Genomic DNA, 24,631 nt, shown 5'->3' with positions numbered 1-24,631 from the left:
AAAAGAGGAAAGTGTGAGGAATCGTTTTAGGGAGAGAGTGTTAGGATTTCGGATGGACTGGAAAGTGTACAAGATTGGTGGAAATATAATTCAAAAGTAATCCTGAGCTGTGCCATCGAGGTGCTTGGTGAGACATCTGGAAAGATTAGAGAGCAGAAGGAGGGTTGGTGGTGGAATAATGATGTACAAGTGGCAGTGACAGCTAAGAGGAAGGCAAAGCAGAAGTGGGATGAGTCAAGAGTGGAAGAGGACAGAGAGGTGTACAAAGGGAGAAAGCAAGAAGCCAAGAGAGTTGTGGCACAGGCGAAGGCCATGGCATATCAAGATCTGTATGATCAATTAGAAACAAAGGAAGGACAGAGAAAAATTTACCAACTAGCAAAATGTGGAAATAAAGCAGCTAAGGACATCTTACATGTGAGGCAGATCAAAGATGCTGAAGGAAGAGTATTATGGAGGGATGTGGACATAAGAAACAGATGGAAAATATACTTTGAGGGACTTTTGAATGAGGAAAATGCAAGGACTCACAGAGGATATGGGCAGCCTTCTAAGGGGATGGTGCAGAACATCAGTAGAATGGAAGTGACGGAGGCCATGAAGAGGATGAGGAATGGAAAAGCGGTGGGCCCCGACAGAATTCCAGTGGAGGCATGGAAGGCACTGGGGGAAGAGGGAATTGACCTGCTGTGGGACCTGTTCATGAAAGTTTGCCAACAGGAAAATATACCCGAGGAATGGAGGGAGAGTACTCTTGTTCCCATCTACAAGGGTAAAGGGGATGCATAAGACTGTAAAAATTACAGAGGAATAAAGTTGATGTCCCACACAATGAAGATCCTAGAAAGGGTTCTTGATGGTAGATTGAGGAAGGAGGTGGAGATTGCAAAGGAACAATTTGGCTTCATGCCTGGTAGATCAACAACAGATGCTATCTTTGGGTTACGACAGATGATGGAAAAATATCGAGAGAAACAAAGGGAGCTACATCTGGTATTTATTGATCTGGAGAAAGCATACGATAGAGTGCCAAGGCAAGAAGTCTGGAGGTGTCTGAGGGAGAAGAAGGTGCCGGAGAAATATGTCAGGTTGGTGCGGGAAATGTACAGAAATGTGAAGACAAGTGTTCGGACCTGTTTGGGACAGACAGAAAGTTTTCAAGTAACAGTTGGCTTGCATCAAGGGTCAGCATTAAGTCCGTTTCTGTTTAATATTGTGATGGAGGTGGTAACAGAGGAGGTGAGAGAAGATGCACCTTGGACAATGTTGTATGCAGATGACATCTTGCTGTGTGTAGATTCAAGAGAAGAAGCGGAAACTAAACTGGAAAGATGGAGAAAAGTACTGGAAGAGAGAGGTATGAGACTGAGCAGAAGTAAGACAGAGTATATGTGTTGCACAGTGGGTGGTGGCCAGGAGACAGATCTGGAAGGAAATGTCATCAGGAAGGTGAGAGACTTTAGATACTTAGGTTCAACAGTGGAAGAAGATGGAGGAGCTGAGAAGGAAGTGGGATGCAGAATACAAGCGGGTTGGAGGAACTGGAGGGAGATGGCTGGAGTGTTATGCAATAAGAGGGTGCCGATCAATCTGAAAGGCAAAATTTATAGGACAGTAGTGAGGCCAGCTATGACATATGCTATAGAAACTGTGGCCCTGAGGAAAAATAACATCAGCAGGATGGAAGTAGCAGAGATGAGAATGCTTAGGTGGATGTGCGGTGTGACCAGAAAGGATCATCTCAGAAATGACTATGTCAGGGGAACAGTGAAAGTTACGAACTTAGGAGCAAAAATACAGGAGGCAAGGTTGAGATGGTTTGGTCATGTGATGAGGAGGGAGGATGAATATGTGGGAAGAAGGGTAATGCAGATGGATGTGCAAGGAAGGCGGAAGCGTGGGCAGCCAAAGAAGAGATGGAGGGTGCTGGTAGAAGAGGACTTGAAGATGAAGAACTTGGATGTGGTGACAGCCCAAGACAGGAAGGTGTGGAGGAGACTCATAACAAACAGTGACCCCACTTAAGTGGGAGAAGTTGCAGAAGAAGAAGAAGTCTTAACTTACATGAATTACCTGAATTAAATAAAAATAGTTTTTGTTGGATATATCATTGTTTATATAATCTTTAAAAAAAAACGATTTTGGAACTTAACCCTACTTTTTCTATGTGATCTGAGTCTCGCATAACACGATTTATATAAGGTGGCATTTTTGTGGAACCTAACATCTACATTATACGAGGGTTACCTGTACTTATGAGTGGCAGACTTTTTCTCCTGTGTGCTGGTAGTTTTCCCCTTCTTTTGTACATCCTGGAGATAGCTTTGCAGGCTGATGGGATGACTCACTATCTGTTGCATCACAAACACCTTCAATAAACACCTTAATACCAAAAATAAACAAAAGTCCCTTTACTAATTATAATGAAGAGCCAAAGGCTTCAATTCGGCGACATGAACTTATTTAAGTTAAGGGATATTACATCCCATATTGTTTCCTAGCCGAATAAGAAACTCATAGAAAGGTGGCCATCCTTTCTGTGAGTTGCCTCAGCTTGCACTACCTTCAAGGGTCAGTTGCTGCACTATCCAGGTATTTGCTTACGCTTGGAATCGCCGAACTTTATATAGTTTCTATTTTGTCATGAAACTCTTTGAGTTTCTTATTTGGCTAAGAAACAATGTGGGATGTAATATCCCTTAAAAAAAAGTCCCTTGTCTCTTATTCATATTAAAATTTAAATCTGCAGGCCTATTACTTTTAAAAAATCACGGTGCTATGGTTTCAAAACTTTCACCCTACAATACGAACTTGTGAAGAAAGTACAGTAAAACCCCAAAGTTACGTGGTAGGTGGGACCAACAAAAAGCGTGTAAGTCGAATTCGCGTAACTCGGGGTATAATTTTGCATGTAATTTATATATACAAACATACAATTGGGACCTAAGGTTTACAAAAACACCTATATTTTTTAAGAAATATAATCATAATTGTAGATTTTCGTACATAAAAAAAAAGAAAGTTATTTCGATGTCAATGGTTTCATAAAATCTAATAGATTCGTCTGACGGCATAATGTCTTTCTATTGTCACGCAAAATTTCTTCACAGCAAGCTAATGATTTTTTTATTCCTTGCCTTGCGGCTGCAATTCATTCCTCGTTAGAATCTATGTCCTTCAAAATCTGTAAACCTTTCTTTTATGATTGTTCTTACTGTGGATTCCTATAAATAGAACTTCTTTTCTAACTCACAAATTTTCATTCCTTCAAAATCCTTAATAATGTTGAGTTTTGTTTCCAAAGTCAATGTTTTTCTTTTTTTGCTAGCTGTAGAAGAATCGAACTTGCTTCTTTTGGATGACATTATTATTTTTTATGTGATAAAATTTTTATCAAGAACATAACATTAAACAATCGCAAAGTTTGTAGACTATAAAAATCATGTATGAATGGAGACTGCGTGAAACACATTAGTGCTTGTTCACAGCATGTGCGACACTGGCGAATGCGGCCGGCACCTGAAAGATACGACTAGTGGCGAGGCGTGAAGCGGAACGGGAATACGTACATATAAGAAACCGCGTAACTCCGGATGAGCATAAGTCAGGGTAAGACTGTATTCAGTATTACTAGATTTGAGAACCGGATACAGACTACCTTGATCTTCAATTTTTGTGGAAAAAATTTCTTTATACCTCCTTGCTAATTGGTCACTAACATTTGCAACATGTATTTCTTTCAGTTCTGAGAACAGAGGATATGCCATTGATTGTTGTAATCGGCTTGCAGGCAATTTTTATGATCGGTCATAAACAGCAGTATTCCCTTTCCCAAATGTTGAAAGGTTTCTATGTGTGAAAATTAACGATTATTCATGAATATTTCCATGTTTAAAAATATGCAGCTTGGTCACTGACATTTGCTACACAGATGTCATTTCCTTCAGTTTTGAGAACAGAGGATATGCCACCCATTGTTATAATCCACTTGCAGGCAATTTTTATGAGTGGTATTCCCTTTCCTAATGAGCTCTTCTTCCAAGTATACTGTGGTTCTCCTCTTGAAAACTCAGACCACAACCTCATACATCTCTTTTGCTGCAGAACAACCTACACCCATCAGTTCACAGTCTCGTGTTCTTTGGCACTACAAGGGTGCCAAATGGGACGACCTCCGTGACTTCTATTCCTTCTTCCCATGGTCTGACTACTGCTCAGTTCTTCTGATCCAAACACCTCCTCAGACCAAATAACAGAAATCATCCTCACAGGAATGAAGACTTTCAACCCCTATTTCAGTCCAAACTCTCAGCCACCATCCAAGCCTTGGTTCTCAAAAAAAGTGTGCCAAAGCTGTAAAAGAAAAAAAAATCTACTACAATTGGCTCAAGACTAAAACTCCAGCTGTCCTCTCTATATATACTGCAACCAGCAACAGTTGTAAAAGAATCATCAACAAGTCCAAGTCAGACTTTGAAAGGGCCAAATGCTGCAAATGCTTGCCTCCTGCCAAAATGGTAGTCGCTCCTTCTGGTCCCTTGCCAAGGCCACTGGGTGTAACTTCTATCCACCCAGGTTTCCTCCCCTCTCACCATCCAGATGGTACTATAGTCACCTCACCAAAAGACAAGGCCAACTTACTTGTATTACTGGGGAGGAGGTGGAGAGGATCCAGAGACGAGTGACCAAGATGGTGGCAGGTCTGTGGAATAAACCTTATGAGAACAGATTGAAGATTTGTGGGTTGCAAAAATTGGTTGATAGGTGGAAAAGGGGTGATATGATAGAGAGATTCAGATTACTGAAGGGATTCTATAAGATTAATCCAGAAGACATTTTTGAGAATAGGGCCATACATGGAAGCTGGGCAAAAATGTGGTTAACAGGGGTGTTAGAGCAAGGTTCTTTACTTGGAGAGTGGTAAATGAGTAGAACAAGCTGCCAGAGTCTGTTGTGGGTGCTATGACCGTGAATGAGTTTAAGGCGAGGTATGATAGATACTGTGTGAAAGACGAACAGTTGTTCTTGACATGATGTTAGGGCCTCCCTTGATGAGTCTGTCGACTCCTTGGAGTTGCCCGTAATAATAATAATAATTCCTGCATTGATGACCTAGGCAAAGTTCTCTCCACTCCACAAACAGCTCCTTTCATGTCTCCCATAGGCTTCCAACAAAAAGAAATCCAAAGAATTCTTAACAACCTGAACACAAACAAGGCATCTGGTCCTGATGGTATCCCATCTATAGTGTTAAAAAATTGTGCCCCAAAACTAACACCTATCCTGTATTGCCTCTTCAATCTATCCTATTCAACTGGCATCTACCTGACAACATGGAAATAGGCCCACATCCAGCCCATCTCAAAGAAAGGTGATAAAAGTCAACTAACAAACTAATCCAATTGCTCTCACTTCTGTTCTCTCAAAAAGTATGGAGATGGTCATCAACACCCAACTCTTGAACCATCTAATCAGTGACCAGCAGTATGGATTCTGTCACTCGCGATCTACAGCTGATCTTGCTTTCACTATCCACCTATGTACTCAAAGCCATGGAGAAATTTGGAGAAATTCATGTGGTTGTCCTCAACATTTCAAAGGCATTTGATTGGGTTTGACACAGGGGGCCTACTCAGCAAACTGCCATCCTATGGTGTGCCTTCCCCACTCTGCAACTGGATCAGCAACTTTCTCGTTGGTCACTCACTACGTGTCATGGTAGACGGCTTACTCTCCTCAGATTTCCCCACCGATGCAGGAGTACCGCAGAGTTCTGTTCTTTCACTCACTCTCTCTATATTCGACAAATATGTTAGTGCTCAAGTATTAGAATCTTCATGATCTACCATGACTAGGGACCTAAACTGAGATATCCTAGCTATATCCCAGTGTGGAAAGTACAACCTTGTAAACACAGTTCTGTTTTATCTCTTGCAAGAAAGAGCTCACATCCCTCTCCCTTACTTTCAGTAATACTGAGATCTCCAAACATGATAAGATTTCTCTTCTTGGACTGACTTGCACTACCAACCTTTCCTAGCACAACCATATTGCAACTTACAGCTTCTGCAGCCACCAAAAAACTTAGTATACTTTTTTGCACAAGACACTATTTCACACCTTCACAGCTGCTAACTCTATACAAAGCCAAAGTCTGCCCAGCCAATACTGCAACCATATTTAGAATGGTGCACCAAAATCCTCTCTAAGATTGTTCGATTCTATCAAGAAGAGGTCAATCTGACTAATTAATGATCCTCTCTCACAAACCCACTTCAATCATTCACTCATACACGTTCAGTTTCTGCCTTGTACCTCTTCTACAGAAACCTTCATGGACAGTGCTCTGCTGAATTGGCCACTATTATTCCTTCACTCTCCTCCAAAATCATTAAAACAAGAGCCACTGCTAACCAACACCCTTTCACAGTCCATCTTAAAACTCATCTAACCAACTTCACTGCCTCCTCTTTTATTCCATCTACTTCTGTCCTTTGGAACAGTCTCCCCTTCTCTGCCTTCCCCAAGGATTATAATACTCAGCAAAATGTTCAAGCAAAATGTAAGCAGATTCCTTCTCTCTTCTATTCCTCTTGCCCACACACAGAACTATTGTGCTATCGACCTTGTGTGTGGACCAATGTTAAATATAATATATATATTCTCCAATTTATGAACAGTTTTCCATGCTGTATTCTGTAAAAACCTCAGCAATGTCTAAAAGAATCGTGGTGTATTTTCCCCTTATCTAACTCAACAGAGAATCTCAACTGGCACAATGCCAAGAAGAGTCAATTCATGTTGAAGGGGAGAAAGAAATAAGGCGATGTATGAATTCGTTACCAACACATGAAATCATATTTATACATAAAATTTTCCAACTGTTGTACAAGAGTTAACACTTTTAAAAACTAGAATTTTCATAAAAGAAAAGCTAATTTTCTGACATACACCTTCTGTCCAAAAAGAAACCGAACTTTTCGAAAATAGAAGAAACTAGTGGTACCACCTGTTGTTTCTTTTTGTTGTCGAAAGCGGCAACCCTCATTAGTGTTGTGTCAACTGTTTATGACATTTGTTTCATTAGAAGCCGAGTTATAGTGCCAAGATGATACTGTGTTTTGACAAACGGTCGGAAAATGAGTTTCAAACAGAGAGCTGCGATTGACTTTGTGTTAACTTGGTAAAAGTTTTACCGAAACGCATCAAATGCTTCAAAAAGCATATGGTGATGAATGCTTATCCCATACTCAAGTTTACGAGTGGTTTAAGCATTTTCAAAGTGGTCGTGAGACTTGAGGATAACGAAAAGCAGGGCCGTCCAACAACTGGACTGGGCGAAGTTAACATCCAAAAAGTGTGTGATTTCATCAAAGAAAACCCGAAATCATTAGTGAGATTGATTGATGATGAATTGGGGATTCCAAAATCAACTATGCACAATATTTTGACTGAGAGTTTTGGGCCTTCGTAAATTGAATTGGCAATTTGTTCCCAACAAGTTGACCGACGACCAAAAAATGTATTGAATTGAACACTGCAAGGACCTCATGAAAACCGCTCATAAGGACTCAAACTTCCTTGAAAGGATCGTTACTGGTGACGAAACGTGGTGTTTTGAGTATGAGCCCGAAACAAAGCGCCAGAGTGCTGGGTGGAGACCACCAGAAGAGGGACATCCGAAAAAAAGTCGCTTGGAGATGTTCAAAAAAGTATAGACAATTTTTTGTTTTGTTTCTACGATTCCAAGGGTTTCTACAAATTTCTACGTTTCAACAAATCCACAAAGAATTTGTTCCGCTTGGCCAAACGGTCAATGGTGAGTTTTATCTCGAAGTTTTGAAGCAAACGACAGTGAGAATTTGCCGCATACAGCATGAATATTGTGACAACAGACCGTTCGTCAAAACACACTGTCACTCTTGGCACTATAACTTGGCTTCTAATGAAACAAATGTCATAAACGATTGACACAACACTAATGAAGGTTGCCGCTTTCGACAACAAAAAGATACAACAGGGGGTGCCACTAGTTTCTTCTATTTTCGAAAAGTTCAGTTTCTTTTTGAACAGAGGGTGTATAATAATAAACACTCATCATTGAAAGGTTAATTTCTCCATTTTGAAGACATTCCACATAACTCTACATGAAATTGCCTTCTGATTAAGAAGTCCATCTTCAATTTTGATGGTGAATGCCAATGCTACTCCTTTCCCTTGATTGTTATAGCCCGAATATACTTATTATTCAGTAGGACCTCATCTGTTTTTGTCTTCTTTGTCTCGGTGTTGACAATTATGCCCATGTGGTTTTTTTCTAGTTATGCATATTCAATTTCCTTTCCATTAATATTCATTATGTTCAACAGTTCCTATCTTCAGTTCTTCTTCTAGATTCTAAGTTGGACTCTGTTCTATATATAACCATTGCATATAGTTCTAAATGAAGTTATACATACCATTACACTTATCTTGATGTTATTTTTACAGTATGAAATATTTATTTTTTATACTATATTTTATTTATTTATTTTTTAAATACAAAATATTGAAACCAGCAAGGATACTGCTGGTTTAAATATTCCATTATATCAAACTGGATAAATACAGATTCAAATTTTAAATAAGTATTCAAAATTATACACATAGCGGCAAAGTTGCTCACCTTCAGTAGCTTTAAAGAATTCTTCTGTGACATTCATCCAATTAAAAGTAAAGCATTTTGCTGTTTCTTCAGAAAGAGAAGGAACAGATGAATGATCTATGTTTTCTGAGGACCTAAAATTTTTTTATACAATATGATTTACAGTGGTTATATTTTCAGTAATAACACTATACTTAGACTACTTAAAAAAGTCTAACATGATGGGGGAAAGGGAAACAAAAGTAATTGTTATTAATAATTGATTAACAAATAACTAAAGAATAATCAATAGCAAAATTAATAATAATAATGTTCTGCAACATTATTATTATTAATTATTGATATCAATTATTAGCACTTTATTATAACTTGAATGTAAATTTTAGTCTGAAATAGTTATGACTGAGTGTGGTGTGTTTGGATGATTTTCAGTTTGAAGTACTTTTCCAATATATTGCTTTGTGTACTGTACATTTCCTTCTATTAATTGTGGTGGCATCATAACTCCACTTACTGATTCATCATTGCCCAGCCTGCCCATTTAAAGATTGTCATATCCCCATGTGTCGTGAGGGCACAGAGGTCTGACATACGTCAGTTTACAGGCCGAAGTTAACCCTGTGAGAATGGCCAGTCCTCAGCAGAGTGCCAACAGCATCGAACAATTAAACCCCTTCCAACTACTAACCGTGCTCAGACTTGCTTAACTTTTTGCATGAGCCATTAGTAGCAAAATTAATAATTTTGCTACTAATGGCTCATGGAACAGAGACTCTACCAATCGACCAACCTTTGCTGGAGCCCATTTAAAGATTACAATTTGCAAAGTATAATACAACATTCTGTAGCATGCTTCCTGTCATTTAAAATCATGGCAAGTAAGATAGAGAGGAGTGCATGTTTGCATGAAATGCAGATAATGGAAGGAACTGAGTAATTTGGATATCAATATCTCAGGTTTCAGTGATGGTGTAAGGAAACACAATACAGTATTAGAAGAATTAAATATTGCTTTAATCCTTTCTCAGTGCTGTTTCACTCCATTAAGCTTCCAATATGAGTTTCTCCTAGCACTTGAGCTTCAACACATGAGTGCTTCCATGTTAAGGCTTAAAAGCTGGGAGCTAGTTTTTAAATGGGATTCAAAAGTAGTACAGAAGTTATATTCCTTTTAAGATTCTGGCTATTTTTTCTTGACATGCCTTGAACATAGACAATGGTGATAGAATGTCTAAAATATTTCTGAGGAAAGACAGAGGACCAGGGAGTGTAGCCATTAGACAGAAATGTGTGGTGTACATGACTGATTTCTGATGCAAGAGAGTCCACATTGGAACAAAGGTTATATGCTCTGCTGGTTAGTGTCTAGAAAGGCTAGACTATTATTAATTTCCTTTCTATAGTAAATTAGATTCTAGGGTGAGGACTACTGAGGTGACAGAGGAAAAAGTGCATAATGTGTCTATGCCATTAGCCACATCATCTACATATCTTAATCAGATAAAAGTGTTGGGAGAGACTGAGTCAAGAGCTTGTTTTTCAAAATCTTTCATGAAAAAATTGGCAGATGTGTATGGGGGGGGGGGGAGGACCCATAGAGGCACCCTCTATCTGTTTATAATTTTGTTCTTCCAAGGGAATATCCAGAATGGGTAGCAAAAGCTTTAAACTGGGCAGAGTTGCCAGCATGGGGGGGGGGGGGGCAAGAGATTTTACTAACTGTTTGGATAATTTAGAGCAGGAGGAATCAGTTGCATCTACTATGGATTTTAAGGGGAGGAAGGGAGTTGGGTTTATGAATTTTAGGTAAGCCACATACCAATGGGGAGGAAGGGAACAAGAACTGAAGGGTTTAAGTTTTTTTTTGTGATATCAGGTGGCCAGGAAGAAACTTTTTAATTTCTCAATTCTGAGATTTAGTGGGATTTTAATCTACAGGTTTGTAAGTGGAGCAATCTCTAAAAATTACATATATTTTTATATTGTATTCACTGGCATTAAGGATAACTGTAGCACTTCCCTTATATAGTCGTCAGCTCTGGTGACGACTATATTGTTATTTTTGTGTAGTTTCTTGAGGGCAATGAGTTGGCAGACTGACAGACTTCTTTTAGGCGGCAAAGATCTAGTACGAATGCTAGTTAGGACTTTAGTCTTTCGTCCATGTATTTCACTTGGTTTTGTGTTGCCTTTGTGAGTGTTACAAGTCCCATATTGTACTTCCTGAAGATGTCTCTGTGATTGAAATGGAATATATAATGGAAGAATTAAAAATTATTTTAATCTTTTGCTGTGCTGTTTCACTTTATTAAGCTTCTAACATGAGAAACAGGTGTCTGCTAGGAGACAGTTACAAGTAGCATGATTAAGGGGTGGGTAGGAAGAAGTTGAGCAACATGTAAGCATCATCAGGAGACAATGGAGATGATATTAGGTAGTGTGACTGGAGATATGGAAGAAATTAAGGATGGTGTCAACTGTGTCAGTGATGATGATGATTTATAATGATCAGCAATTATAACGATGATGATGATGATTTATAGTTTTAATGGCACAAGGACAGGTATAAGGTAAGACAATCACAAACATCCATACCCACAATGTGATTTGAATCAGCGACTTCTTGGTTGGAGAGCAGGTATGCTAACCACTTGGCCAACTAGGCCAGCACTGAGTCAGTGAATGTCAAATAAGAGTGGAATGCTTGGAGAGGAGACAGAGGTGCTGAGAGTGGAAGGTAAGAAAAATGAACTGACTTGTGTGAAATTAGAACACTTCAAAGGTTGACTGATGCAATACGAACAAGAAGTATGAGAGAAAAAACAACTAAAAACTGAAGGAATATAATAATTTTTTTATTTGAAAGTTTATCTTTTGGCAAAGAAGGAAAGGCAGAGATATTTCTGACAGGACAAAATACCACATAGTTGTTGAAAGGCTTATTGTTTTATTTTTTTAATTTTAATTTTAATTATTATTTTTTTTTTTTAAATATAATTGACCATTTCATAAAGACTCTGCTCTTATGTAGGATTTTTATTTTGCTCCTTAGGGCTTTGTGCTTAGTAGAGATAAGAAAACATGTTCAGCAAGGCGCCAAATTATTCAGGCTCAATATACAATGTATGTTCCTATGACAGACAAAGGCAGCTCTTCCAAACTGTTCAAAACATAGACAGACCATAAGAGAAAGTGAGCTAATAAATGCCTGAAAAATTAAGTGGAGAAAGTTTGAAAGTTTATCTTTTGGCAAAGAAGGAAAGGCAGAGATATTTCTGACAGGACAAAATGCCACATAGCTGTTGAGAGGCTTATTTTATTTTATTTTTTTTTGAAACACATTCTGTCTCTTTAATATAGGGAATTGGATTACAAGTAATTTCTTCATGGGCAGAAGAGGCGGGAATCCTATACCATGTTGAAGGTTTTGTTAATAAAGGTTTCATTGAAACCATCTGTCAAGAAGACTGATTTGATGTAATGCAATTCTTCATATAGTAAATAATCTGTAGAACATAAAGTGTGGACATTATTATTATTATCCCGGGCAACTCCAAGGAGTCGACAGACTCATCGAGGGAGGCCCTAACATCATGTCAAGAACAACTATTCGACATTCACACAGTATCTATCATACCTTGCCTTGAACTCATTCACGGTCGTAGCACCTACAACAGACTCTGGCAGCTTATTCCACTCACTCACCACTCTCCAAGTAAAAAACCTAGCTCTAACACCCTTGTTAACCACATTCTTACCCAGCTTCCATGCATGGCCCCAAGTCCTCCCACCACCAGCCCTATTTTCAAAAATATCTTCTGGCTTAATCTTATAGAAACCCTTCAGTAATTTGAATGTCTCAGAATCTTGGTCATTCATCTCTGGATCCTCTTCACTTCCTCCCCATCATGAAGAAACCCTGGCACCCATAACTAAGACCCCATCTGCACAGTAGTCCAGATGGGGTCTTATCAAGGCTCAATACAGAGGAACAATAACTTGTTTGTCTCTGCATGTTAAAGTATTTTTCAGAAGCCAAGTGATTTGATGAGCTGATTTAGCCACTTTTGCAATGTGCCCCCTAAACTTCAATTCCCTATCAACCAACACTCCCAAATCCCTGGCCTCATCAATCTTCTGGAGTACGGTTCTACCAATGCGATATACTGCTGCTATTCTTTTCACCCCAAAATGCATAACCTTACACTTTGCCACATTAAATTGACATCCATTTTTCCTAGCCCAGTCCTCCAAACTATCCAAATCATCCTGTAAAATTTGGACATCCTGTGCACTCACAATTGCTCTACTCAACTTTGCATCATCAGTAAACAAGTGAACACTTCCTCTCAGATCCTTTCCTATATCATTGATGAACAAATTGAAAAGTAGTGGTCCAAGAACAGAGCCCTGCGGCACACCACTAGTCACAAGCTGTCTTTTAGACTCAACTCCTGAAAAAACCACTCTCTGGTATCTCTCCATCAACCACCCTCCTATCCATCTCACCAACCCTATATCCATCCCCCATCTGCTCCAGTTTACTGATTAGGGTTCCATGTGGTATCCTGTCAAAGGCCTTGGAAAGGTCCAGTAGAATCACTGTAAACCCATTACCCTTATCAAGTTCAGCTGTCACTGTGTTATAAAATGTGAGCAAGTTACTGAGGCATGATCTACCTTTCACAAAACCATGTTGTCCCCCATACAATATCCCGTTTTCATCTATCCAATCCTGTATTCTTTTCTTGACTAATTTCTCTAAGACCTTGACAACGATTCCTGATATGCTAATCGGTCGGTAATTAACAACAGCAGTCTTGGAACCACCTTTATGCAATGGAACTATTTTCCCCTCTTTCCACCCCCTCGGGACTAACCCAGACCCAAGACTCAAATTAAACAAAATGGTCAAGGGTACTGACAATTCTTTAGCCACTTCTTGTACGACACGAGCTGGTATACCATCCAATCCCACAGATGTATTGACATTGAGGTTATGCAATAGCCTACTCACCTCCACTTCATTCACCACAATTCCCATATAATCTACTGGTTCATTCATTTCTGCAATGTCACTACCTGGATGATATATTCTTGCAAAGTGCTAACTCAGTAACTCAACTATATCAACTGATTCAGTTACTTCCCTACCATCGGCATTCTTTAAAATCATTCTGCCATATACATTTTTCCTTTTACTTGCAACATATCTAAAAAACTGTTTAGGATTCTCTTTAGCCTGCATGGCCAATGTTCTTTTGTAATCCTTTTTTGCTTTTCTTACCCCACTCGTTACCCTTCTGGCCTGCGCTTTATACCACTCATGTGCCTGCCGGTCACCTTTCTCCTTAAATTCACTCCATAGTTGTTTCTTTTTTTGCAGCTCAAGCTTAATGGTGTTATTCATCCATTTAACCCTTACTTGATTTATTATTCGGACTCTAGGTATACAGTCAGCCACTGCTTCATGCAAACACTTCTTAACTGCCTCCCATGCACTATCAACTTCTAGTCCTTGCAGTTGTACATGCCATGGCACTGAACCAATCAAACTCCTAAGCTTGTCATACTTTCCAGCCTGATAATTCCACATGTACCCTGTCTTAATTGTAAATTCCACACCTTTAGCCACCTCCCAAGTCAAGACCCTATGATCACTCTCACCGATTGGTGGCAATATGGTCATATTTGTTACAGCCAAATACTCAGATGTAATTACTAGGTCACGCACTCTCTGACCCCTAGTGTTTTCCATTACATGCTGTCACAGATAGTTATCCCTTAATAACCGCATAAAATCCAAGTCCTTCCTCCCATGTGTCCTCTCCTCACTCCAATCAATGCGACCATAGTTGAAATCTCCCATAATAATTACCCTCCTTCCACTCATTTCTTCTATTTGCTTGTGCATACTGTCTCCACCATCTTTTCCATCACCTGGTCTATAGCAGCACCCAATTGTATATTTTGTTCTGCTAGCCACAATCTCACACCAAGTGGCCTCAAATGTACTCTTTTCTCTATCCTGCAATTCAACTTCTATTCTCCTTGGCTGCAGCTCATCAGCTATCATCAACAATACTCTTCCCCCCATTTTATTCTCCCTGTCATTCCTGAACACACTATACCCATCACATTCAATCCCACGAGCTATATCATCTACAGTCAGCCATGATTCACTAATGACAATAACCTGTGGTCTGGAAGTGCCAACCATGGCCAAAAACTCTTCCTTCTTGTTCCTAATACTCTTAGCATTAGTGTACATGAATTTAAGATCCACATTAGCCCCATCCCTACCTTGATGCCTTATATTAACTATCCCATTCTGATTTGTTGTCCTTATTCACTCGGGCATATTATACTCATTCATACATTCAACTGCTTCCCTAAAGTTATCTACTCCCCCCCCCTTAATAAATCTAGTTTCCCTGATTTTGCACACTACATTCAGCAACACTTTTTCAAGTCCCCTTACACCATACCCATTCAAATGCAAGCCATCCATCTTATATAGATCCTTTCGCCCATCGAACTCACTCCACACGTCCACAAATTCCACACCACTCATCATACATAACCCACGCATAAAGTCATTTGCAATTTTGGCCCTCCTCTTAAACACTTCACTGTCATACCGCAGCAAAAGACTAATCATCCTAACTCTCTCACTCTTTTCTTTTGCTACCACAAACAATTCATTCAAGTCCTCTATCATTTCCATTTTATCTCCTTTCAAATCATTCGTACCTGCCACAACAATCATTTCTTTCACCCTTTCCTTTTGCTCTCTAATAGACTCAGTTACATCCTTTATGGTCGCACCAGGTTGGTACGATTTTGTCAAATCCTCTACTAACACACCTCGTACTAATGAGTCTCCATACAGCACTCTCTCCTTGATATATTATAGTCTTAATATGACATGATATATTATAGCCTTAATATTCCTAATTCTTTGACTAACATGATGGTGTCACTTTGCATGAATATAATGATGTGAGTTTTCTCCCAAAACACAACGTGAAGATTGCTATCAAGTTGATGATGAATCAGCAGATACAAAAAAAGGCTAATTAGTTTTCTTTTTTTAAAGTGAACTGTATCTGGTATGAACTGTATTTATTCTATAGTTTTGATACTAATATATCAAAGATACCATTGCAATTTGGAATGTTTCATCTTCTGATCTAGAAAATTCTAGATTATAATTATCTAGAAAATAATATCATATCCAAAAGAAATACAGTGAAAATTTTTAAACATCTTATCATCTATGTGGGATTGAATTTTGTCAGAAAAATCTGTACCTTTCTCTCTTTGCCAAAAGACAAGCTGCTTGCTACACTTAATTTTTTTCAGGTGGATTCTACCAAATCCCTTGCTCTTGTGGGCTATCTTATTTTGGACAATCTAAAAGATCTACCTTTGTTGAGAAAAACCAAATATGATATCAGGTATCTCAAACATGAACGAACAATGTGGCCTTACTGAATAGGCCATCTCTACCAAGCACAGAGCCCTGTGGACAGGGCCACATTTAAGATTGTTATGGCCCCTAAGCTATAACCTTTAAGAGGTCCTTCTCTTTATGATAAATATGAAGTCCAGATTTTTTTTTTTTTAAATAAGGAATTAGTTGACCATTTGTTACCTTGCTAAAGCTATTGTGGCACCTTTTACAATCATTCTGCTAATTACATATTATGCTGTTCAGTTTTTTTTAGTAGTCCTGAAGATGACTAGATACACAGGTGAAAATTCTATGATTAAAATTATTTTACTGAATTTATCCATTTCCTTAATTTCTAATAACTTACATAATTCATGGCAAGCCCAGATGAATCACTTGATCACATATTATTAGATGACCAATATGATGACATCCATTTATATGCTCATAGATTGGGATCCTACAAAATCCCAAAAGAAAAAAAGTGTACAAATATTAAAAGAAAGTTACATCCTCGCCTAAAGAAATTACCAAAAACTTAAACTTCATCATGTCAAACCGCCCTAGATATATGGAATCCCTAAAATTCACAAACCCGATGCCCTCTTTGTCCAATAGTATATAGCACACAGCCCCACCTATAAACTGGCTAAACATTTATCGAAATCACTTTCCTCCTTTACAGGCAACTCTTCCTCATCTATTAAAAATTCTATGCACTTCAAAACATTAATATAAAATTTAACTCTGACAGAGTTAAATTTTCTGACATCATTGTCATTTTCGATATCACCTCACTTGTCACTAATGTACATTTGACAGAGACCCTTGACCTTAATAAGTCGTTACAAGTCTGAGAGGTTATTCTTATCAGCATCAGCTATGAAGCACTCTTCCAACTTCAACAGGTATGGTTGCATTAATTTACCAAAGATCTGTGAGACTATTATTTTAAGACCTAATAGCCAGACTTCTGTGAATTAACTTTGTAGTTATCTAACCAATGTCAGATAACTACATCAGGTGTCAGTTACAATTTAAATTGTTTCTACAATTACTTAGTTTAGAGCTGTGTGCCTATCACAGTTATCATTGTGTTGTTATTATTATTATGCGACACCTCCAGGGAGTCCAAAGACTCATCGAGGGAGGACACCTACTCTACATCTCTCTCTATCTCCACCAACTACAACTAACCACACCAACACCATCTAACACCTGCCACCACCACTAGTATTTCCACAGACAATCACAAACATCCATGCCCACGGCGTGATTCGAACCAGCAGCCTTTTGGCTGGCGAGCAGATACACTAACCGCTCGGCCGACCAGGCCAGCACCTGGTGTTCTGATGATGCTGGGTAGAAAACCAGAATATTAGTGAGTTTAATAAATGTATTTTTTTCCTCTTGGTGTTGATTATACAATTAAGCTTCATTATGAATAATAAGCAACATAAGCCTTTCTTTATGTATACATGCCACAATGTGTGGCATGCCTGCCAGATATTCAAACAAAAAGCACAAGCCAAATTCTAATGTTGCATCTTGCAAACAAGTATGATATGAGACAGTTCCAGCCTAGCATGAATGTGTTTGATGCCTCTACTACTGGAAGTGTAATTCAAGCTAGAATTTCATGCAGTGAAGTGAGCAGCTTCCACCAATCCACATGAACATAAGACTGTAAGATATAATTAATCAACAAGACCTGATTTGTTGTTTAATGCATTTAACATCATGGCAAAAGTTTTTTTACTTGGTCATATTGTATGGTGCAAAAAAAAAAAAAAAAAAAAAAAAAAAAGTACTGAACTTCAACACCCTTCAGTACATGTGCTATGAGATATGCCATTTGACTGTATGCACATTAACAGAAGAGCAAGTGTAGAGCACCATTGCTATGGCATTGCATTTAGTTGTAGCAATTGTGTTGCCGCTGAAAGAAAAGACATTGTTGAGCATTATTTTCATTCATACGGAGTTGGTATAGCAAATGGTCAAAGTCTATGACATGTTTGTGGAATACTGTGCACACATGCTGGCCAATGTGTATGAAGATCCGTCCTTCTTCTATAATGTTTGGTATTTGGACAAAGCATATTTCCATTTAAGAGGTTATGTAAACAGATGATGATGAACATGTGTTTCTTGGTTTCTAAAGACACGAATTTGTCCAAGAGAAATCTCTTCACATTGAGAAGGTCACCACATGGTGTGAAGTTTCTGGCCATAGCATAACTGGGTCCTACTTCATTGAAGAGGATGGTGTAACTCTGAATTTCTCAATATAGTGAATGCTATATCAAGAATGTGTTGGTTTTGTTCATCCAAGATTTGCATAGGATGTGTCATAAAAAAACATTCCATTTCATGCACAGGTATTCCAACAGGATGGAACAAACCTGTCACACATCATGTGGTTCTAGAGCTATTTATCAGAACACTTCCCTGGGAGGCTCATTTCGAGGTTAACAGAATTATCATACCCTTCGCATTCTCCTGATCTCACATTGCTTGATGTCTTCATTTGGGGTATGTTACAGAAATGGGTATTCCACCATGACCCACCTTCAAACCTTGATGAACTAAGGCAGGGGTGTTCAACCCATCAATCACGGAGCGATTTTTGGTCGAACTCTTGTGTATTCCTCCTTACTTAATTAAAAGTAAGGAGGAATACACTTTTGTTTATTATTGCTATTGTTTATTTATTTTTCGTTAAAATTGTCAAATCAGTAATTTTCTTATAGGTCCGGGTAAATGAATTAATTTGGATCAGTGGAAGTCAAACAGCGAGTTGAGTGAATACGATTAAAGCAAAGTGTAAAAACTCGATGGTAGCTTAAATATTAAATATTCCACAGCACATTACATCGATTTTTTACTTAGGTTAAGTCCCACATGAATATTGTAAAAAAATAAACTTTGTTTGTCTCGGTATAGTTTGTATTAGATGTTTCTGTAAATAACTCTTTTGAAGCTAACTGTAATTACTGCTTTAATAAGAATATGTTAGAGTGTTAAAAACAAAGGCAATGTTTTTGTCGCTGAAGCTGTACATGGCGGCATTAGAAAGATTGTTATCGAAACTTGTATGTATGAGAAAGGCTTGCAGGCTCTAAGAGTAAACATCTCCGAAGTCAGTCAGAAAGAGTTCAAACAACTTTCCAATGGCCGGCAACTTACAATCAAAAGAAAGCGGAGGAGAACCAAAGGCATGCCAAACTTGAAACTTAAGATGAAAGACACATACCGATTCTTTGGGGGTCGCAAAACTTCATGCAAGGTCTCAGAGGAGGCCTGATAAAAAGGGACTGAAGTAAGCAGAAGGGATCCCGGTTCCAGAATTACTGTCAGAGAGGAGGCCGCCTGGTCCAGAGTTGACGTCAGAGAGACTGCCAGGATCCACGTTGCTAGAGAGAGGAGTTTCCCGCTTCCAGAAAGAAGCTTCTTGGTTCGAGACGTCGCTAAAGGGAGACTACTTCTAGGTCACAAACACGGTATCAAATTGCCGAAAGGAAGAGTTTCAATTGCTGGAGAAAAGTTTCCAGGCCAGGTTAATGTCACACATTCACCAGTGTGTTGCGTTTTCATTACAATTTGATGAATTAAATGACTTCACTGATATTGCTCAGTTAATGGTATTTATTCACATGGTATTTCAAGATTATTCAAGTAAAGAAGAACTTTTGAAAACTATACCATTATTGGGAAGGATAGGGGGAGAAAACATTTTTTCGGCATTTGATGAATTTGTGAAACAACACAAACTTCCACTTTTTAAACTTGTGTCTATTACTACTGATAGTGCTCCTGCAATGATAGGTAATAAATCAGGCTTCATTTCATTATGTAAAAACGATAACAAATATCCAGATTTTTTAACGTACCACTGTATTATTCACCAACAAGTACTGTGTAGTAAAAGATTAAACACAAAAGATGTTTTGGATATTACATTTAAAATTGTAAATTCTGTTCGAGGAAAAGTCCTGCAATGGCGGTTATTTAAATTACAGGCAGATGATGATAGGGAACTTCTGTTGTACAATAATGTTCGCTGGCTCAGCAGAAGTCAATTTTTAGAAAGATTTCTTGTATTAATTAACGATATAAAAAATTTTCTTGATGAAAAAGGAGATATTTATCCACAATTGAGTGATAAAAGATGGTTGTTACACTTATCATTTTAGTAGATTTCTGTACAAAATTAAGCAATTTAAGTTTAGAGTTACAAGGTAGAGATAAAAATTTACTTGACATGTTAAGTTCAATAAAAACTTTCCAACAATACTTTCTTTTATTAAAGAAAAATATGAATGACTGCGAATTTAGACATCTTCCATGTTTATTAAAATTTTTTGAACAAAATCAAGAAATGCTTCGCTATGATTTAAAAGAATTTATTCGTGAAATAGGATTAGTTCAGGAAGAAATAAATTCAAGATTTAAAGATTTTAATAAAACTGAAATGATTGTATCTTTTATCAATAATTCATTTCAAGAAAACTTGAACATCACAGAAATTTCAAATAAAATTAGTGGGCTTTGATATAAACCAAGATGAAGTAGAACTTGAGATAATAAACATTCAGAATAGTTTACATTTAGAATCAATAAATAATGAATGATTTGGAAGTACGCACATGAAAAATTCCCAATATTAACTGATATTGCGCGAAAAATTCTGTTGTGTTTCGGATCGACATACTTGTCAGAATACGCTTTTTCAAATATTACAGTCATAAAAAATCAATTAAGAAACCAAATTACAAATGATCATTTGGATGATTGTCTGCAATTGGCCACTTCTTCATATCAACTTGACTATGAAAATATTGCGAGGTCCAAACAATGCCAAATTTCACATTAACTTTTTTTTTTTTTTTAATCAATCAGCATTTCCTGTAACTTGTGAGTTTATAATCAAGCTGTTGTTTTTTCTAACTTTGGTTTTCCAAAATAGAGAAATAAATATTTTATTCCAATATATTTGTTTTTTTTTTTGTTGTATTAAAATAATTAAAAGTGATAAATAAATTTTTAAATACACAAATAAAGTTTTTAATTGTGTATTTTTTTTTAGTCTTTTATTTTTAGTTGTTTATTTGTGCATAATCAGATATCAGGTTGGGGGAACGTGATCTATATAAGAGATTAGATCGCCGAATAACTTATATATAAAAGAGTAGATCGCCGAATAACTTTTTATAGAAAAGTAGCTCGTATAGTAAAAAAAGTTGACCACCACTGAACTAAGGGATAAAATTATACTTATCTCCAGCAAATATTCCAACCCTTGTTCTAACAAGGAATGTGTATAATGCTACAGATTATACACATCTGAAAGGGTCTGTTAGGCTAGGCTGGAACTGTCTCATCAGTGGGAGCCTTGGCATCTTTAATTTATAGTATAACCAAGTGAAAAAACTTTCAATATCTATCTTTAATCTAGAGTATTTTAATAATGAGGTGTGAGACCTTTTGACTACTTGCATATGAGAATATATGACTTCTGCACAACCCTGATATCTCTTCTGGGTCTGGTTCCCACTGATGAGACCTCAATAAAGGTTGAAACCAGTCAGAGTAGTGGCTCCTTCCTAAAATGCATAGCATTATACACATATGAAAGGGTGTGTGTGCTTTGCATTATTGGATACTAAACCAATTAATGTGAAGTCATTAGCCTCTATATACAAGTCACCCAGTTGTGAAGATACTTCACACGCAAACATTGTTTGCTGTAGATCAAGATTCTTCTATTTACGCGTAGAAGAATAGTATTTGGGAGTAATCTTTTAGACTACTAGAATATGATATGGAGGAATGATATCCTTACAGGAGTTTATGCTGTTACACAAAAAGTTTGATAGTGATCTGAAGTGCTTTTTTTTTTGTTGTTTATATTTATTCAACCAGCCATCTTTCAGGGACTCAGCTTGTCAAAACCGTATGTGTTTAGGATTTAAGTGCAGGAAAGAACTCAGAGTAATGGAATGAAAACAGCACAAGGAATAAATTAAACAATTTGATGCTTCCAAAATTGTGTTCTGTCAGAAAGAGATCTTCAGAGATATAATATTTAATAAATATTTAATCAATATTTAAAAATTTAATTTAATGTAATTTAATGAATATTTAATGTAGATCAATATTTAATAAATTGTAGATTATAATAGTAATATAATAAAAATTGCAAGAAACAGACAAGCAATACAATGTAAAGTGGAAATGAATAGACTACAATCTAGGGTTCTAGCAGGAAAAGCACTCTCAATGGACACTAGTAGGAAGCTCAGGATGTAACTCTAGATGGCTATGAATTACTGTTTTCTATATATTTTGGAGAGTTTAACACAACCATATTTATTTAAATTAGGATGGTTTTAAATGGCAGCTGCAGGTTGTAAAAAAAAAAACTCGCATTTGAACTTTCTGTGATGTGATGAAGCATAATGGTTTTTTCCCATTTGATTCTGCAAGTAGTGCCAAGGCATGGCCTGCCAAACCTGACTGTCCATAGATATAACTGTATGTGTATTTTTTATGTTCTTCAAAGCAGATGTTGGCTAATTGTCAAAAAAATTCAAAGACGAGTGACCAAGATTGTGACAGGTCTTTGGAATACTCCCTATGAGGATAGGCTGAAGGTTTGTGGGTTACAAAGTTTAGTTGATAGGCAGAAAAGGGAGGGGGGGGGAGACATGATAAAAACTTTTAAGATATTAAAGGGGTTTTATAAAATTGATACATGTAAAATATTTCAATATATGACAAATAATCAGAGAACTAGGGGCCATCTGTGGAAGTTGCACTAGAGTGTGGTAAGTAACGATGTGCAGACCAGATTTTTTTACATGGAGAGTGGTGAGTGAGTGGAATGGACTGCCAGAATCGGTTCCCTAACTATGAATGGATTCTAGGAGAGGCGTGATAGGATTTGTGTGTGTGATGGTCTCCAGCAATGAGTCTCTGGACTCCGTGGAGATGCCATAAATAATAATAATCTTGCAGTGTATCCACAATAGGCCAATATGCAAGAACAAGGAATCCTATATATGTCAAAAAATAAGAGAAAAAAGAGTGTACTCAGCAGAATGGATAAGAGATATCCCAATTTCAAGTAGGGATATGAAGTAAGTGCAGATTTATATCTCAGCATTTTATAATTATACTGTACCACTGCAGATGTCTCTGTGAAAGAAGCAAAATACTGGAAGTATTGTTTTCACTCCACTAAACATTTAACATGAGTCTATTTGTCTTACTATAATTTCTCTATTGCACAATTATCATGATGGAATACATAACCATTCGTGGTTTATCATATCTCAATTTTCATTTTTTAAAATGTTCTGAGAGCAAGTTATGGAGTTCTGAGAACTCCATAACTCAGTCAGTATTAACAATGTTCTTTAGATAGAAAGACCTGGGTTTGAGTCCATTTAGGATGTCAGTCTTTGTAGAAGCTGTTCAACAGTCAGAAAGTCTAATATGATGATGACAGCATGGTTTTCCTTCCAGACACTTGGGTGTTTCATCCTACAAAAAGACAAACAGGTTACAGAACACATGGTTTGACAGACATAGTAGACTATTTAGACTGCTATAACCAGATATTAATTGGGTTATATGAAACAGAGCTATTTGGCCACTGAGTCTAACATGCTGAAGGAAAGACAAATGTGGAAATTTTTGGGTTATTAGAATCGCAGATATCAAACTGATATTAGAATTGGATATGTCAAACTCAACTGTTTCCTTTATGATGATACTGAACTCCTAAACATCCCGCTCAAGTCCCCAGGATTCTCTAACTAAATACTCTAACTTGAATAAGGAAATGGATATGCTACCCAATGATACTGCTGGACTTTGCAAAGGCATTTGACAGGATTCCACACAGAACTCTGTTGCAGAAATTGAAGCAAATGGAGATAGATATCAATGTGGTGATTTTGATTAGAGGGTGGCTGATGGACAGAGATCAAAGAGTGATTTATGGAGGAGATGAGTCCGAAGGCAGGTGGTATACAAAGGGATCAGTATTCAGTACTCTACTATTTAATTTGTAATCAAAGATATAGAAAATATTTTGATGGGAAATATTCAGTTTTTTGCTGATGATGCAAAACTGGGAAGAGCAACAATAAATGACGGTGATATATAAATCCTGCGGGATGACTTAAAAAAACCAGCAGTATGGGCCAAGCTAATGGCTGCCAGTTTAATGAGCCAAATGTAAGGAGATGCATTTTGCAAAGAAGAGCCCACAAGCTATGCATTATATTGATGGAACTGAACTGCAGAAAACTGATGAAGACAGAGATTTGGGGTGATTGCAGGGAGTTTGGAGAACATATTGCAAAGGCAGCAAAAACAGCACATCAAATTATATGGTTGTTGAAGAATACAACAAGCAGGGATATAAAGTTACTGTTCCCCTTTATAAAGCTTTAACAAAGCCACATCTGCTATTGGCCACCATCCATACTGGTTTGTTTTAATTTATATGTATGCTTATA

At 37.5% G+C, this 24,631-nt stretch overlaps 1 protein-coding gene across 2 annotated transcripts in view; it reads right to left on the bottom strand.

Moving 5' to 3' along the window:
* Naa35 (N-alpha-acetyltransferase 35) overlaps positions 1 to 24,631 on the bottom strand; it is a 440,678-nt gene that overhangs the window by 402,863 nt on the left and 13,184 nt on the right. For both annotated transcript variants that reach the window (XM_090406587.1, XM_090406588.1), the window contains exon 2: positions 8,666 to 8,778. In XM_090406587.1, the coding sequence (XP_090262713.1) occupies positions 8,666 to 8,778 (113 nt within the window). The remainder of the gene's footprint in view (positions 1 to 8,665; positions 8,779 to 24,631) is intronic.

Source organism: Typopeltis vanoorti, chromosome 16, assembly GCF_054136105.1.
Source record: "Typopeltis vanoorti isolate ZY-2024b chromosome 16, IOZ_Tvanoo_1.0, whole genome shotgun sequence".
Lineage (NCBI taxonomy): Eukaryota > Metazoa > Arthropoda > Arachnida > Uropygi > Thelyphonidae > Typopeltis > Typopeltis vanoorti.
The sequence above is the reverse complement of the archived record's forward strand: the minus strand, read 5'-3'. Positions and strand labels throughout refer to the sequence as shown.